Source organism: Phymastichus coffea, unplaced genomic scaffold, assembly GCF_024137745.1.
Source record: "Phymastichus coffea isolate CEN01 unplaced genomic scaffold, Cenicafe_Pcof_1.1 PCOF00108, whole genome shotgun sequence".
NCBI classification, from domain to species: domain Eukaryota; kingdom Metazoa; phylum Arthropoda; class Insecta; order Hymenoptera; family Eulophidae; genus Phymastichus; species Phymastichus coffea.
In genome coordinates, this window is record NW_026706919.1 from 661,054 (window position 1) to 675,978 (window position 14,925).

The 14,925-nt window shown below is 51.4% G+C and overlaps 1 protein-coding gene across 1 annotated transcript; it reads left to right on the forward strand.

Moving 5' to 3' along the window:
* Positions 1 to 12,777: 12,777 nt before the first annotated feature.
* On the forward strand, positions 12,778 to 14,461 carry LOC131670329 (meiotic recombination protein W68). Its single transcript, XM_058945840.1, has 4 exons — positions 12,778 to 12,860; positions 13,148 to 13,596; positions 13,677 to 14,031; positions 14,107 to 14,461. The coding sequence occupies exons 1-4, from the start codon at positions 12,778 to 12,780 to the stop codon at positions 14,405 to 14,407; spliced, it is 1,188 nt and encodes a 395-aa protein (XP_058801823.1). The 3' UTR covers positions 14,408 to 14,461.
* The last annotated feature ends 464 nt before the right edge of the window (positions 14,462 to 14,925 follow it).

The following is a 14,925-nucleotide window of genomic DNA, read 5'->3' on the forward strand; positions in this document are numbered from 1 at the left end:
TTCGCGCAAATTGCATCGGTCGATCGCGATCCGAGGCGCGCGCGGCGGTGACTCACGCGCGGGGCGTTTACGTCTGCGCTCGACGCGTCGCTCAGGCATCCCTCGAAAGACGATCGAGGCGAGCAAGCGGCCGGCCGGTAGCGAGGGAGGCTGAAAGGAGCTCTCATTGTGCGCGTTTAGGGTTACCCTCCGCCGCTGCGTGTGTGGCGCCTCAGGTGTCTTCGATCCCTTTCATAGGTAAACGCGATTCCAGTGCGCACTTTTCACCTCTTCGCCGCTTTGTCCTCCGCGCGCCCTGCATTCCGCTGATTTTGCACGTGCGACGCCGCCCTCCTTTATTTCTGCGTTTCTTTGTTTTGCTTCGTTTCGTTTTGTTTTGCCTTTTTTTTTCTCTTTCATTTTCGCTTCTTTTTTTTTTCTTCTCGTCGTTCGCGTCGCTCGTTCGTTCGTTCGTTCGTTCGTTCGTTCGTTCGTTCGTTCGTTCGTTCGTTCGCTCGCTCGCTTGAGTGACAAACTGATAAATTTGCGCTCGACGATCCCGCTATACGCGCGCGCGCGCGCGCGTGATATTTATGAGAGCAGGTGAAACGCGAAACTGGAAGTGATAATGCTCGAAACAAATACGCGACGATTGTGGCATACGGGTTGATTATCCGCGTGACGAACGACGGATTTTCCATATTCAGCGCGCTCGCGTGTATAACTATACGATGTCCCTCCCCCTCTCCCTCTAGCTGTCCTGTCAATTGCGCTATTTTTAGTGCTGTTTGTGACGGCACTCTTTCAGTTTTCGAAAAGCCCGCGACGAATTTGATTACGCCGAAAAACCGTCGAGCTCTTTATACTTTTCGAGGAAAGTGTTTGAACTCTCGCTCGATAACTTGATCGGAAGCCCCGCCACCACGGCAAACAGCTATTGTACCGATCGACGCGAGCAAGAAAAAAACTCGAATATGGCGCGAATATGGCGCGAATAGCCACGCGGGCTCACGTAAATGACTCGTAGTAAGCTGTGGAAGTAAATTAGCCATCAAATGACAAGGCACGAAGCCACTCTCGAATGAATTTGATTATAGAAGTATCCGTAGACATGCACACACGTGACTAACGACTATTAACTCCGTCTGCCGGTTGATCTCTGAGCTGCGAGGGCGTCGGCTAGGGTGCGAATATCAACCCCTCGTTAGAGACTACCTGCATGCGCGCAATATGGCCATTCGTCACAGCATCTCTGTGCGCGCTCGAAATTACGGCAGCGACGTCACAATTCATTGGGTCAATTTTGATAAATGAGCCGCAGCTCCATCCCCCGGCCTTCGTCATCCTCGTGGCCAGCTCGCGGTGTCAGCGCTAAAACAGAGGGAAAAAAAGAAGAAAATTGGCGCGTCGCAGCTGCACGGCAAAATTAGCCCGCGGTGGCTCGCGCGGCCCGGAGACAGGTGCGCCTTGCGCGTTCGCGCATCTGCGGGATTTTCATTTTTCTCGCTCCCGATGCGCGGCGGACACGCGGCGGACATGCGGCGGACATGCGGCGGAGATGCAGCGCGCATCCCGAGAGCGCGCGGCGCGATATTGGGTTTCGCGGTGTTTTTGTGCCGCGGCGCGCGGTGTCCGCTTACGCTCGCTCGCGCGCCGCCCGAATCGCTCGCACGGCCTCTTTGTAGGCCCCACGCTGCTTTTCAAATGCCCGCTCGAGCCTCCCGGCCGCTTGCAAGCTGCGCAATTGCAGTCGCCCGGCCGACGTTGCGTGCGCCGCCGCGTCAATTTATTTATGCGAGACACGCCGTTGATTTATTCCCTTGACGAGGTGAGCTTTTATCCGCTCTCTCCCGCTCTCTCCCGTCGGCTCGCGCGCGCCTTTTTTTGATTACCCGTATTTCGCTTTTGATCGATGCGCTCGGTAACTATCGTCATTTTTACGACTGAGAGGTCTCGCTTGATATTTGCCTTTGCCGCGGACACTTCGCGCACGTACGTATTTTATTTTTTTTTTTTTTTCCGCCTCTCCGCCGCCGGCTTGTGGCGGAATTGTAACGTTTCTTTTATCGAGAAGTGAAAGCTTGCTTGCGCAAAGCGCGCTCCGGTTATCGAAACGTCGAGCTCTGCCGAGGCGAGCTGTACGCGGAGTGCCTGTATCGACACCCACTGAATGCGCAAACGCGCGCAACCCGCGGCAGAATCTGTGCAGTCGGGGTATAATGCAGCCTGACAACCGGTTGGCTCCGCAAGCGTGTGAATCGAACGGCCGAATAACGACGACTGCGGTCGCATATAGAAACGGACTAAGCGTGCAGACCGCACATCAGCTTTTATGAGATATTGGCAACGCGCAACCGTGGCGGTTTACCGCGGAAACAGAGAGAGAGAGCCTCTTTTCTCTCCCTCCCTCTGTCTCCGTCCAGGTGTCCGTAAGGGCTGCACGCGACTTTCACATGAATTTTCCACGCTTTATCGAGGCGAGCATCTCACCTCTGGATAAGCTCGGATCGAGTTTCTTCCCCGAACGAGTCGCGCAACCCTTGACTGCCTTTCTCTTCTCTCCTCTGCACGTAACGACACGCGCCTGCCGCGCTTATCGACGGATTTTCATCTCTCGGTGTGCCGACAGATGTCTAATGACGCCCGAAAACGCTGCGAGTTCTCTCTCTCTCTCTCGAGCCCCGTTAAACCGCGCTCGTGGCTCGCCCGTCTCGACCACATTTACTTTTCAAGATGTCCGTAGATCTCGCGCGAACTTTAGCGAATTACATTGAACGTACATTTGTCACTTCGCCCGTGAGATGACGTGATACGATTATTCAGTGATTGTACGGCGCCAGGTCCCATCGGACCCATTGGAGATACCAATTGGACATAGCCCAAACTCTCCATCTGCACGCGTCGGCCTATGAGACAGAGACAAAGGCTCGGAGAGCGCGAACGACGAAAATCGGCGAGCGCGCGAGGAAAGGATAAGGAAGTTAAAAGTAGCAAGGCGGATCTGCGGCGAGGCGGGCAGCAAGGCGAGAGAAAAAAAGGCGGCGACGCGTGGAAGGTTATCCGCGCCAACGGTAGCAGCTGTGGTGGTCGGAGAGCCGGCTAGCCATGGAGAACCGGGCGGAGCGGCGCGGTCAATAGAGTTCTCCATCTGTCCGTCCGTGTCTCCGCGGACGACGCGTGCCGCGGCTCGTGCCGGTAATGAGCCCGCATGGTGCGCGCGCGCGCGCGCCCGCGCTACGTGTCCCGAATGCGCGCGCGCATCCTCGCAATCTCGCGCGCCCGAGCGCCAAATAGACCGGGCGCACCTGCCCCCGCGGGACGCTGCCTCCGCCAGGAGGAGCTCCCTCGCCTCATTTGGGTTAGCAGCTCCAAGGCCGCGCGCAGCATCTCCGCCGTGGCGAGCTTTTTTCCGACGCGGCCCGAGCGAACGGCCTTGGCGCGCGCGTGCCAGCGCTCGTATCTGCCGCGCTATCGCCGCCACGTATCTCTCTCTCTCTCTCTCTCTCTCGCCCGGATTATTATTGACAAGCGGCACCTGGCCTTTGATTTAATTGCCCCGCCACCACGGCGACGCTAATGATCGCCTTCGCGACGTCTCGTACTTTCTCTTTTCCGATTGAGACGAGCGGCGAGTCGTCCCCCCCGCCGCGAAGACACCTCCTAAGCAGATGACGAGCACGGAGATCGAGGGATACCGAGCGCGACTGCGACTTGCAATTCGATCGGCGCGCCTCACGCCTCGTGGGCCCTCCCGCGGGGACTGTGACTACACGCGACAGTTTTCATATTATAATTCTTCTCCCTTCCCCCCGCTCTGGCGCACTTTTTCCACGTCGCAACGACGGACGATTCGTTTTCCGCTTCCAACGGCTTTGTTCTATCGGAAACTTGAGAGTCAGTCGACCGAGTACTCTAATCTAGTCTTAACGCGGGCAAACGACTCGTCCGCCGAGAGAACATCATAAAGGGGCTGATAGAAGAAGAAAAGGTATATTTTGAGCCGGCATTGATGTACTCGGAGCGTATGCCAGGCAGCTCGCAGATGTGTATGATATTTCCATTATGAGAGCGTTAAACGCAGGAGTAAAGCGTGAAAAAGCAGGCTTGATTTATCCTCCTTTGCTTCACGATCCTTAGCATCTCTCGAGATGCACTGACGAAGAGAATAAGAAAAAGAGCCGTTCTCTCTCTCTCTCTCTCTCTCTCTCTCTCTCTCTCTCTCTCTCTCTCTCTCTCTCTCTCTCTCTCTCTCTCTCTGGCTCGCAAACGTGTGAACTCGCGCCGATGACGAGGACACACTCGAATCGGAAAAAAAGACGACGTAGCAGGAGGAAGAATAAAGCGAGGTAGCCTGAAAGCAGAAGATAAATAAATATAAATTGAGTGGTGCCGTCGCGCGAGGAACCTCTTCATCTCTCTCTTTTTCTCTCTCCTCGATCCCATTCCACAACACGCGCGCACCTCGACCACCAAAGCTATTCGGCCCGGACTCGCCGATAAATCAAGGCCGAGAGCCGCTGCCGTCGCCTTCCTTTTTCCCTCGCTCTCTCGCCAAAGTTTAGTCGGCTGCCCGCCGAGAATGCTCGAAACACGCAAATTACATGGTAATGAGCCATTGAAGCCTGATTAATTGTTCGACCTGGACACGTCGAATAAAAAGCTTTGATTAATCGGCCAATAAAGCAGCGTGATCGATTTCGATATGCGGTTAATGAAGCCAAAACACGAGACGACCGGCCGGCCGAGGGCACAAAGGGAAGAGAGAAATTTCGCGCCGCCAGCGCGAATCAATTTTCGGCCGCGATGCTAATAGACCTGACAAATTGGCGAACCCGCCGCGAGCGCACGGGTTCGCCAATTAATCCGATGACGCGTCAATCGCGCGGCAATTTACGGTCCCGTTCCGCCTCCTGCTCCGCCATCCATATTTAATTATTAGCATCGGGTACCGTCCGGTTTAATTAACTTGATGCGCGGAAGGCGCCGATATCACGACGAGAAGTAAGTCGCCGAGAGACGATTTAACGAGAAACTCGGAGGACGCGACGCTTTCGCGTAAACGGAATTGCGTCCCCCTTCGTTTTGACGTGTATCTGCCTGTTTTCGCTCTCTGCCGCTCGGCCGAATCGTTAAAAACAAAAATCTGGTCCGGGGCCCGATCATCGGCCGACTCTTTTTAATTATCGCGCTCGGTTATTTCGGCAGCGGTGCGAGGGACAGCACTATTATTAAGCTCTTGAATCGCTCTTGAATCGCTCTTGAATCTCTCGACAGGAGAGAGCCAGCAGCACGGACGAGTAGGAAAAAGCTGACTTTTGTCGATTACTTTGCTGGCTATCGACCCGTCAAATATGCGTTGACAAAAGAGCGAACATCGTAAATATCTAGGTTCGCGCGCGCGCGAGCCCAATCCCCCCCCCCCCCCCCCCCCCCCCCGAAAAAGATACCCACTCAAAAGAGAATTTCAAAGTACTTAAGGAAGTCGCTATAAGCAGCAAATTTGACGTGAGCCAACAAAAGAGAGCCGGCGGCTGCACCGTGCGCGTAAACGCCATTTTCCCGTGGAGTCTTCGGAAGCAGCGACAATGGCATTCTCCTCGGGCAGGTAGGCCGCTCTCCCCTCGCTCAAGATTTGTCCGAGGTACAGGTTCGCGGTCGCTCGGGCCCCCTTCGACCTCTTCATTCACCCGAGCGCAGTCCCACTTACAAGATGTAATCTCCTGGGAATCCGCGAGGAAAAGTCAATGCAGGAAGCATTCGACGCTTCGATCATGCGCGCGACACCCACAACTCCCATATTTGTGATCCATCACTAGTGGCCGATAGCTCCCACATTAATCTGGACTTTTTAAGATTCACCTTCTTCACCTACCAAGACTGCCTATGATCGATTCGATCGTCGATTCATCAGACGTACACCCTCCGAAGCGTTCGATCGAGAAAAAATCCAAGAGACGCGAACGGACAGCTCTCTTTTTTTATAAATTTCTCAAGCGAGAAGATGTCATTAAGCCCGTGAAATCTCGAGAATTGAATATTCCGAAGCACCTGGGAGGCGAGTCATCAATAACGCCTGTAATTATGTGCTTAAACGTTCTCCCTCGGAGCGGAGCGTCGACGCGAGCATATATTTCGTGCGCGCAACATCGACTGGCGATAATAAGTGCGCGTCGCAACTCGGCGCGAGGCCCGAATCCCGACGAGGCTGATTGCCAGCTTCGAAAATCAGGTTTGTCGCGGTGGCGACACGTCGTTATTGATGGTAATTGGCTGAGCAGGCATTTAAGATATACATTACAAGCGGCGACACTTTTACGCCGTGCGCCCGAAAAACCGATTAGCCGGGCTCGTGTCTCAATCAGCGCGCCGCCGATCGGGCCCCCGGTGATCGACGTCCAGCTCGAGCGCACTCGCGCACCTGCGCCGACGCCGCCGCGGAAAGTCCACCTGGAGCAGGTTCGCGCGCATGCGTCGCGTTGCGTGGGCGTGCGCCGGCTCCTAAATGGATTTCCATTGTCGCCAAAGCCCTTTCTGCCCCCTCGCGACGAGCACGACGACGAGCACGACGACGAGCACGACGACGAGCACGACGACGAGCATATGCTCCGCGACGGGGGCCATTGCGCGCGAGGAAAATCCGAAAAAGGGGGGCGGGGGACACTGAGAACCACTCGACGCTCCTCGACTTTTTACTCGTCGACTTTGGCCTGGATGCGCGCCTGCCGTCAACCGTTTGCCGATGCTCCTGCAAACGAGTCAACAGCTCTCGGCGATTTACGGCGGGCTGCTCGAGAGAGAAAGAGAGGGCATCGCGAATCATTATTCATGGGGATTACCGCCGATGATTAACTTTATCGAAGGGATAGCGCGTTATCGAAGGGATAGCTGTTGATCCCTCGGCACTGTTAATCCCTGGGCCGTTGAGCCGGCGATAAAGCCGCGTGCGAGTGTGCGCGGCGTCGGGCTTGAGAATCGTCGGCCAGATTCTCCTTCGGCTGGCGCAGCAGTGCCCTTAATGCCCGTCACTTTGTGCCTAATTAAGCTGCGACGGGCATTTCCAAATATTCCGGGCCAATGGGATCTCCGACGGCGTGCAAACGTATCAATCTGGCGTCCGCCTCGGAGAGAGAGAAAGGCAGAGCTCGTCGCCGACGGTGGTCCCCGAGCGCGTGCTAATGCTCGCGCGTCTCGTCTTGGTCGTCGCCAACGCTCTGCCGATTAATTTTTCCTGCTCTCCTCCGCTCGTCGCGGTCATCTTCTCTCGACCTGGCCTCGATACAATTAATTCGGAGCATCGCGCGTCGTTGCGAAAGACACTGCGAATCGCGGCGGGACGCTCGCACGCCCGGCAACGACTTTCGACGCGGCAAGCGTGCGAGCCAGCGACGAAAAGGCGCAAGAGCTCGTAAAAAGCAAAATTCACTCCTAATAAAATATTGGCAAGTTTATTGGGCGCTACGCGTGTAACGTGCAACGCGGAGTAGGCGATAACTCGGGGCTTTATGCGAGGCACGAAAAAGCCACGGTCGAGCACGGACACACGTGCGTTTCTCTCTCTCTCTCTCGCTGTGCACGCGCCTCTATAAACGTTTTCAGTATGCAAGCGTCTATGAAGCGCATCTGCCTCGTGACAGTATGACGCGCGCGACCACCTTTTTCTCTCCCTCGAGCGTTTAACAGTCGCTGCGCCACGTACGTTTACGACGGGACTTAGGTCAATAAGTCGTCTGGCGGTCTTAAAATATCAATTGATCAGGCGCGACTTTCGAGGTCGTTCGCTGTAAATCGAAAGAAAAAAAATAAATCGCCAGTTGATCCGGAGATTCGCTCCCAGTCCTGACTTTTCCACTCTGCACTCCGGAAACTCGAGCGCTACAGCGAAGGCGGTCGTTAAGCCGAGTAACCGCGCGCGCGGCATTGTCACCGAAACATTTCCTAATTGACAAGCGAAACAGGCATAAATCGGCGAGGCAGCCTGGTGCTAAAGCCGATGCACGAAGGAAAAGGCGCGCGGGATGACAGCGTGACTCGGTGCGACTATCCGAGAGAACGAGGAGAAAAAAATAAAAAGGAGCTTTTTCTCGTTCGCGTCGCGGTTGCACCTGCGAAGAGTCGCCGCCTGCCTGCAGAAAAGGCACATCCCGGAGGTTGACGACGGCGATAAATCTTGGCGAGCGCGTTCGAGGCATCGGAGATCCTAGCCGCAGATATATATTTTCGGCGTGTCCGCTCGGCGTCGCGCGCTCGCGCGCGTAAAATCGTGCCGAGCTGCTCGTATACTACCATCTTAAACAATCCCTCTCGGCCGTCGAGAGCTGCGACAAGAGTCACTTCCGGCGATATTCAACATCGCACTTTACGGCGCGTCGCGGTAGCAAATATCCCAATGAACCAAGCTAAAAGCGCGAGCGCACAATGATCGCTTAATCGCTCTATCAAGCCCGAGTTTGCCGGGGCAGCAAGGCTGCTCAATTAAACTCCGAGTCTCGAGATATTCTCGCTCGGCCCGCGGGCTCTAATTGTGGCCTCGCGCGCCTAATTGACAATTAAGGTATTGGCCGCCTCGCTCACGGCTATAGGCAGCTCACGACGGACGCTGCTCTCGCTCGCCACGGAATCGCTGATGAGGTCGCGATAAGTGTCGGCAAAGCTCTCCCTCTCTCGCCCGCGAGACTTTCCCATAAAAAGCGCCGCTCGCACTTGGAATAATTCATGCAGCCCGAACGAAAGGAGAGGCTCTCGAGAAGTGTGTGAACACGGCGGTGGCAACAATAAAATTTCGCGCTTTGGGCTACCGAGCCGTGGAGGGCACTCGACGAGCGCCACCCGCTGGGCTCCGGAAAACATCACTGCCAAGAGCTGCTGCTGCTGCTGCTGCTGCTGCTGCTGCTGCTGCTGCTGCTGCTGCTGCTGCTGCCTTCCTGGAATACACTTTTACGAGGACCTCATTGGACACTTAATTGTGAGATTCGGATTTTCTTTATCCGAGACCGGGACTGCAGTCACATCCTGCCGCTTCCTCCTTTCGGATGGACCTCGTTTATTTACGATATACCACCTTCTTGCGATTTTTTCCTGTCAGCCTCCCAAACGACTTGTTTCATCTCTGCACCGCGTTCAAACTTTCGACAAACTAACCAATTAAGCATATTCTAATAAGAACATCGAATGTCGTGCAGCAGAAAAGAACAAATTACGAAATGTGTTGCCAATGGCTCTGATACACGCTTGACAAGTCAACTCATTAAAATTTGCGCTTTACGTAACACTTACTTACTTTACACTCTGATTTTATAAGCGCAAGCTTTCGCAACTAATTTTCAGCGAGTTTCACTTGCGACAAGTTTTTTTTCTGTAGTTTTTTCCAACGCTCGCACGTAGTTGACTGTCACCGCAGTAACGCTCTCTCGCGTAACCGTCAAAGATGCATTGCAGACAAATTGGCTGGACAAATTCGATAATATCAGATTGCAAAGGTAGCGGAGGAGCGAGAGAAAGAGAAAAAAGAAAGAAATGCGTGGATCGTCGCACTTGCCCAGCCCTCGTCGGCGTCTCACAAGGGGCTAAATCGAGCGTGAAAATCGCATCCCCTCGGCCACCTTAATCCGTGCCGGAAGAAACTTTCAAGGTGTCTCCGCGGGGCGTCTCTCGGCCAATTTTCTTTCAATGTCCATTCGCTAACGGGATCGGATTTCCCTGCAATCGCATCAACCTCGTAGTCTGCTCACTTGAATCCTCGGAGACCCTTGAAAATTTACCGTCACCTCCGTCATTTCCCACTAGCTTGGAGCTCCCGCAAATCTTCGAGACTCTTTAGGACTTTGGCGAACTTGCGGGTTTTTTATGCGTATCACGACGGGCTCGACGCGTCACGCGAGCAATGAAACAAAGAAGAAAATCTACAATAACCTTCAAAATTCTTCAACTTCGCTATAACAAGTTCATTATAACGAATATAATGTGAAAGACGAAGATCAGCTGAACGTCAACTCTACGCAATTCCAATCGAAGAACGAATTCATTGAGATTTAAACGATTTTCAATATCGCACTTTACCGCAGCTCAAGGACCAATTTGCAAGGCTGCTAAAAATATTCAAGAGACTATTGGCATGCGCAAAACAAAGGAGGAAGAAAAGGACGCCGACAGTGGAGTGGCTGGAAATCGCGCAAAGACGACGACGACAACGACGACGACAACGACGACGACGAAGCGACGGCGAATCGTCGAAGGGGCACGTCGATACCGTGTGGACACTATCTTGCGCGTGCGACGATACATACGGGTTATTTGAAGGCTCTCTCTCTCTCTCTCTCTCTCTCATTCTCTCTCGTCTGTCGAGGGGCTGTTTTTCTCGAATGTACTTGTTGCGTACAATGTAATACTATCCAAGGGGCTATTGTCAGCAGCGGAGACTCTCGAGTGGCTTTAATGCGAAACTAAGCGTCGTCGTCCGCAGACCGAGTAACCGTATAGTTCTGTATTATTTTTCCATGAATAAATCCTTTTATTTCGCGAGAGCATACGGGGAGGTGTAGCAGGCCGAACAAGTAGAGCAATTATTCCAGGGTGGCAGTGCCTATCTGAGCGACAATGTGTCGGCGCAATGACGTTCCATCTATGCTGCGCGCGCGCCGATATGGGAAAAGTGTCGTCCTCCTTTGCCGCGGCGGCGTAATTTATCGAGGAGCGCGCAGTGTCCATTATTTAGGCGCTGCACCCCTCAAATATTTTGGCACGCGCCCCCCAACCGAGCTCCGGCTTCGTTAATGTCCCTGCGCGCGCTCTCGATCCGATATTTATGGTCCCGAAATTTGTAGGTACATTTGTAGCGCCGCAGATGCAAATGTCATCTGGCCTGTTCTCCTTCGAGTGGGGTCGTCGTCGTCGTCGTTGTCGCCGCCGCCGTCGCGAGATCTCGCGCCGCTGTTTGCTTTGTAACGCGACGCCACGGGACTATTCTCTCGCTGTGCAGTTGCAACCACTCGACGGCGAATGCCCGACTCTCTCTCTCTCCCAGATAATTGGCCTGCATTTGTGTTCTATTTACGAGATTCCCTCAGCCACAATGGCCGCGACCGCGCTCCTTTTTATTTCTCGATAGCTTGTGGAACGTTTTGTGAATGGACGCAGAACAAAGCTGCGCGATAAGTTGGCCAACGCTAACATACAGCTGACCCACAATGACCGAAACGAACGACTTTTGGCTGACAAATATATGGATGTTGATTCTTCTTGGGGCTGAGTCTATGATGATCATTTGAATTACACGACGATTATACGAGGACTGGCTAGCATTAACAGGATTTATTTCATTCAATAAATCGCAACAAGATTTCATTGACGCGAGCTTGTGAAAAATATTGTACGAACTCTTGGCTAGTTAATATGATAATTTATGTATTCATTCGGTGTTTGATGTTTTCTACTCAACAAGAATAGCTACTTAAACAGTGATATGATAATAAAAGTATTAGCATAAAGCCTCCCTTTCACACCTTCTGAAGAATCCTTTAAAAAATCTTTGAAAAACATATTTATTAGGCTCATTACCACTGGATACGAGAGAACTGGCAGTCGAATAGCCGGTGTTTTTTTCCCGAGAATGAGATATCATAAAACGATGTGTGAGAGCCAGTACGAAAATTTTATTTTACGATTAACACCCGAGTAGGTTTGTAAAGCCGGCGAAACCATACCGCGTTACACGTTTTCTTACCACCGTTGAAAAAAGCCATTGCCGCCGAAATTTATCGGGTACTTAGTTCCCTGAGACCACTGCGAGTCGCAACAAAGACGAAAGTTGTCATCGAGCGGCTAGCTTATCAACTCCAAAATAAAGGCGAAATCGATGAGTCGAGGTGAAAAAAAAGTGAAATGAAAAGGGAAAGAAGTCGTCAAGAGTCGAGTGGCCGGGAAGAAAGGTCGATTCGAGAGATAGGCATCAGTCCGAGGCATCGGTGCGTGGCATTTCTCACAGCAACAACACACGCACGCACAAACGGACTTTCTCGGGTGGCGCGCGTGCGAGCAAAGCGACTCCCTGCTGCGCATTTGTGAGCTCCTTACGCGCTGAATGGGGCCACTCTGCGACAGTGGGGCCCGTAGCTCGCGACTACCGTTCCGCACACTCGAATCGACCCCTCCACCTCCCGTTTTCCGCTCACCGTGCATCGCGCCTCCTATAGCATTTTCGCCAATTCTTCCGTGGGGGCGTGATCGCGGGAATTCGTTAATATATTGGGCCTTTTACGCGGGTAGTAAATCCGAGGAGACGCTCATTCGCCAGCGCAGTAAAAAGGAACAGCGAGAGACAGGGACGAGAACGAGCTGTAAAACGACCAACCGCGAAGTGATCGTCAGCGCTGCGCTTTCGCTCTCTCTCTCTCTCTCTCTCTCTCTCTCGCGTCGTAAACATTCGCGTGAATGATCCTCGCTGTACATTATCTACGCACCCTTGAGCGCGACATTATACCGACGACCGAATCTAAGACCCTTCGTCTCTTTTGAAATTCTCATTGCGCGCTTTACGAGATTTTACTTGCCGTCGCGTTCGGACCGTCGAGAGTGCTATTCCGAACGATTTCGAAATAAGCGCCTCTCCGTTTCGCCAGGTCGGTAACATGCATCTGCCTCTCTATCCTGCATGCCAGCGGCACCTAACGGACGAAAATAGAGCTTGTAACTGCTTCAACTACACGGGGTAAATACTCAACCACGTTCCATACGTCGGTTATTACGATTTCGCGATCAACGTTTGCATCAAGTTTTCCGTGTGAAAATCCAGCGAATAAAGCGATGGAGGCTGACAATCAAATGAACGTAGACACCCCGGATGATAAAGTTTACGAAGTTTCACAAGCAAATGTTTTTGAGAGAAGGTAAGTCTTGCGAATGTGTAAATTCATTTTTTATAAGTAACGTATTATTTAGCAAATCGAATCGAGTTTTTGGTTGAACGTTCGATAATCGTTATTTTTTCGATAAAACTGTGTCGTCCCTACGTATATTTGAATAGCTCAATAAAGTCTTTCACGATTATCGGTATGTCAACGAAACGAGCGTTCGATCGTGAAAACCGTCTGCCAGTGCGCCATTCGAATGCATCTGTATCGAATAACAACAGTTCGAATGACACCTGATACAGTGGCAGTATGCGTATGTGCAGGCAGCAAATAATAAGTCGCATCGAAGATGTCCTAAGCGATCTGATCATAGCAATAAGTCGAAACGAGACACCCAGTCTTGTATACGCCGATGGCAAAAGTTCTGGCTGGAGTAGCAACAGCAGCGAGAGCATGGGTAGTACCGGCAGTGACGGCATGGGGGATAGAAGCGAATCGTCCGAGGACTCGGTTGGGCACGTAAAAATGCTCAAGTTCAGCGGGAATGCCACTCGCAAGAGGTTTGCCATAATCATGAGGATTTTGGAGTATGTCCACGCGAAACTGATCGCTAACGTTGACGAAACGAGCGACTCCTTTTACTGCACCAAGAGAGCGTTCTATTACTCTTTGAAGAACGAGCCTGTCAAACGCTTTCTCGACAAGCCAGAAAAGGTTTATTTGTGCATCGGCGAGGTTGCCACGATGCTCGATTGCGCGCCTTGGGAAATTGGTGGGCATATATATTAACGAACACGCTACTTCGCGTAAATAACGCGAACTGACAGTGAAACCTGACTGCATGTATTTCAGGATTCACAACGACGAGTAAAGGCTTGATCGCTGGTGACCTGAGTCTGTACATCGAAGACGTAGTGAAGGATTACGCGCCGCAGAGTTGCCAAGCGGTGCCAGACGTCATACCTAACGTGACGCGAGTTCGCACGAGCGCCGAGTACGTGCTAGTCGTCGAAAAAGATTCCGCGTTCCAGAGGCTTTTGGCCGAGGGTTGTCCCGCCTTCAACAAGTGCATCATGATTACTGCCAAGGGCTATCCTGACATTCCGTCAAGGATGATTGTCAGCTTGCTCTCGGAGAAGGCAGCCTTGCCGGTTTACGCGCTCGTTGACGCGGATCCTTATGGTTTCGAGATAATGTGCGTTTATAGGTGAGTAGTAGTTGATGTCGCTTTTTTATTCGCAGCCATACAATTGAACGCCAATCGACACTCATATCTTATCAGATTTGGAACATCAAACAATTCAGGATTTCGAGAGCAGTTACTTTGTCCTAAAATGCGTTGGCTTGGCATTCATCAAAGAGATTTGACGTTACTAGGCATATCAAGAATCCCACTGAAAGAAAAAGATTTGAAGAAAATCGAAGACTTGTCAAATCGCTGCTACGTGGGCGTGGATTTTTCACAACATTTGAATGAGATGAAATTGGGCAAGGCCGAAATTGAAAACGTCGACAAGCCAATGAAACATTTTTTATCTGAATATTATATACCCACTAAAATTCAGAACAAAAGTTACTTTTAGAGACAATTTTTATATTTGACAAGAATATTTTTATTACTTGTCTTTTCCAGTGCCATTTACTAATCAATCAGTTTGCAAATTTATTTCAATTTTGTCATTTTTATGTAAGTATGCATAATATCTATTGAGTATGGCATGACAAACTTGTAAATAGCTTTATTTTTTTATAACGATTACTGTAATTTAATCGGTATCCTAGTTAAACAAGTTTTTATTTCATAAGCATTGCAAATATTAGGATGATCGACCTTCTAATTTATGCCTATAAAAAATAATATATCGTAACTGATTGTATAACTTGAGTACCAATGTCCGTTGTTCTTTTAATTATTCCATTGGTTTTTACTTGCCGTTGCTGAATTCACGTATATTTTTCTAAGTCTGTTCAGAAGTTCCACTTCGTTTCGTAAGCTACGATCATAATAGAACGTCATTTTTAGCTGGGAGAGCAATAAAACAACATTAGAAATGCCTTTTTTGCCTGTTTTCTCGAGTCGCCTTTTTATCTTTTCCGTCCG

Bases quoted from the DNA above. Each gene is read 5' to 3' on its own strand.
- LOC131670329 (XM_058945840.1), top strand. From the start codon at position 12,778: ATGGAGGCTGACAATCAAATGAACGTAGACACCCCGGATGATAAAGTT. The intron at 13,597-13,676 runs GTGGGCATATAT...CATGTATTTCAG, and splicing joins TTGCGCGCCTTGGGAAATTG to GATTCACAACGACGAGTAAA. The intron at 14,032-14,106 runs GTGAGTAGTAGT...ATATCTTATCAG, and splicing joins GAGATAATGTGCGTTTATAG to ATTTGGAACATCAAACAATT.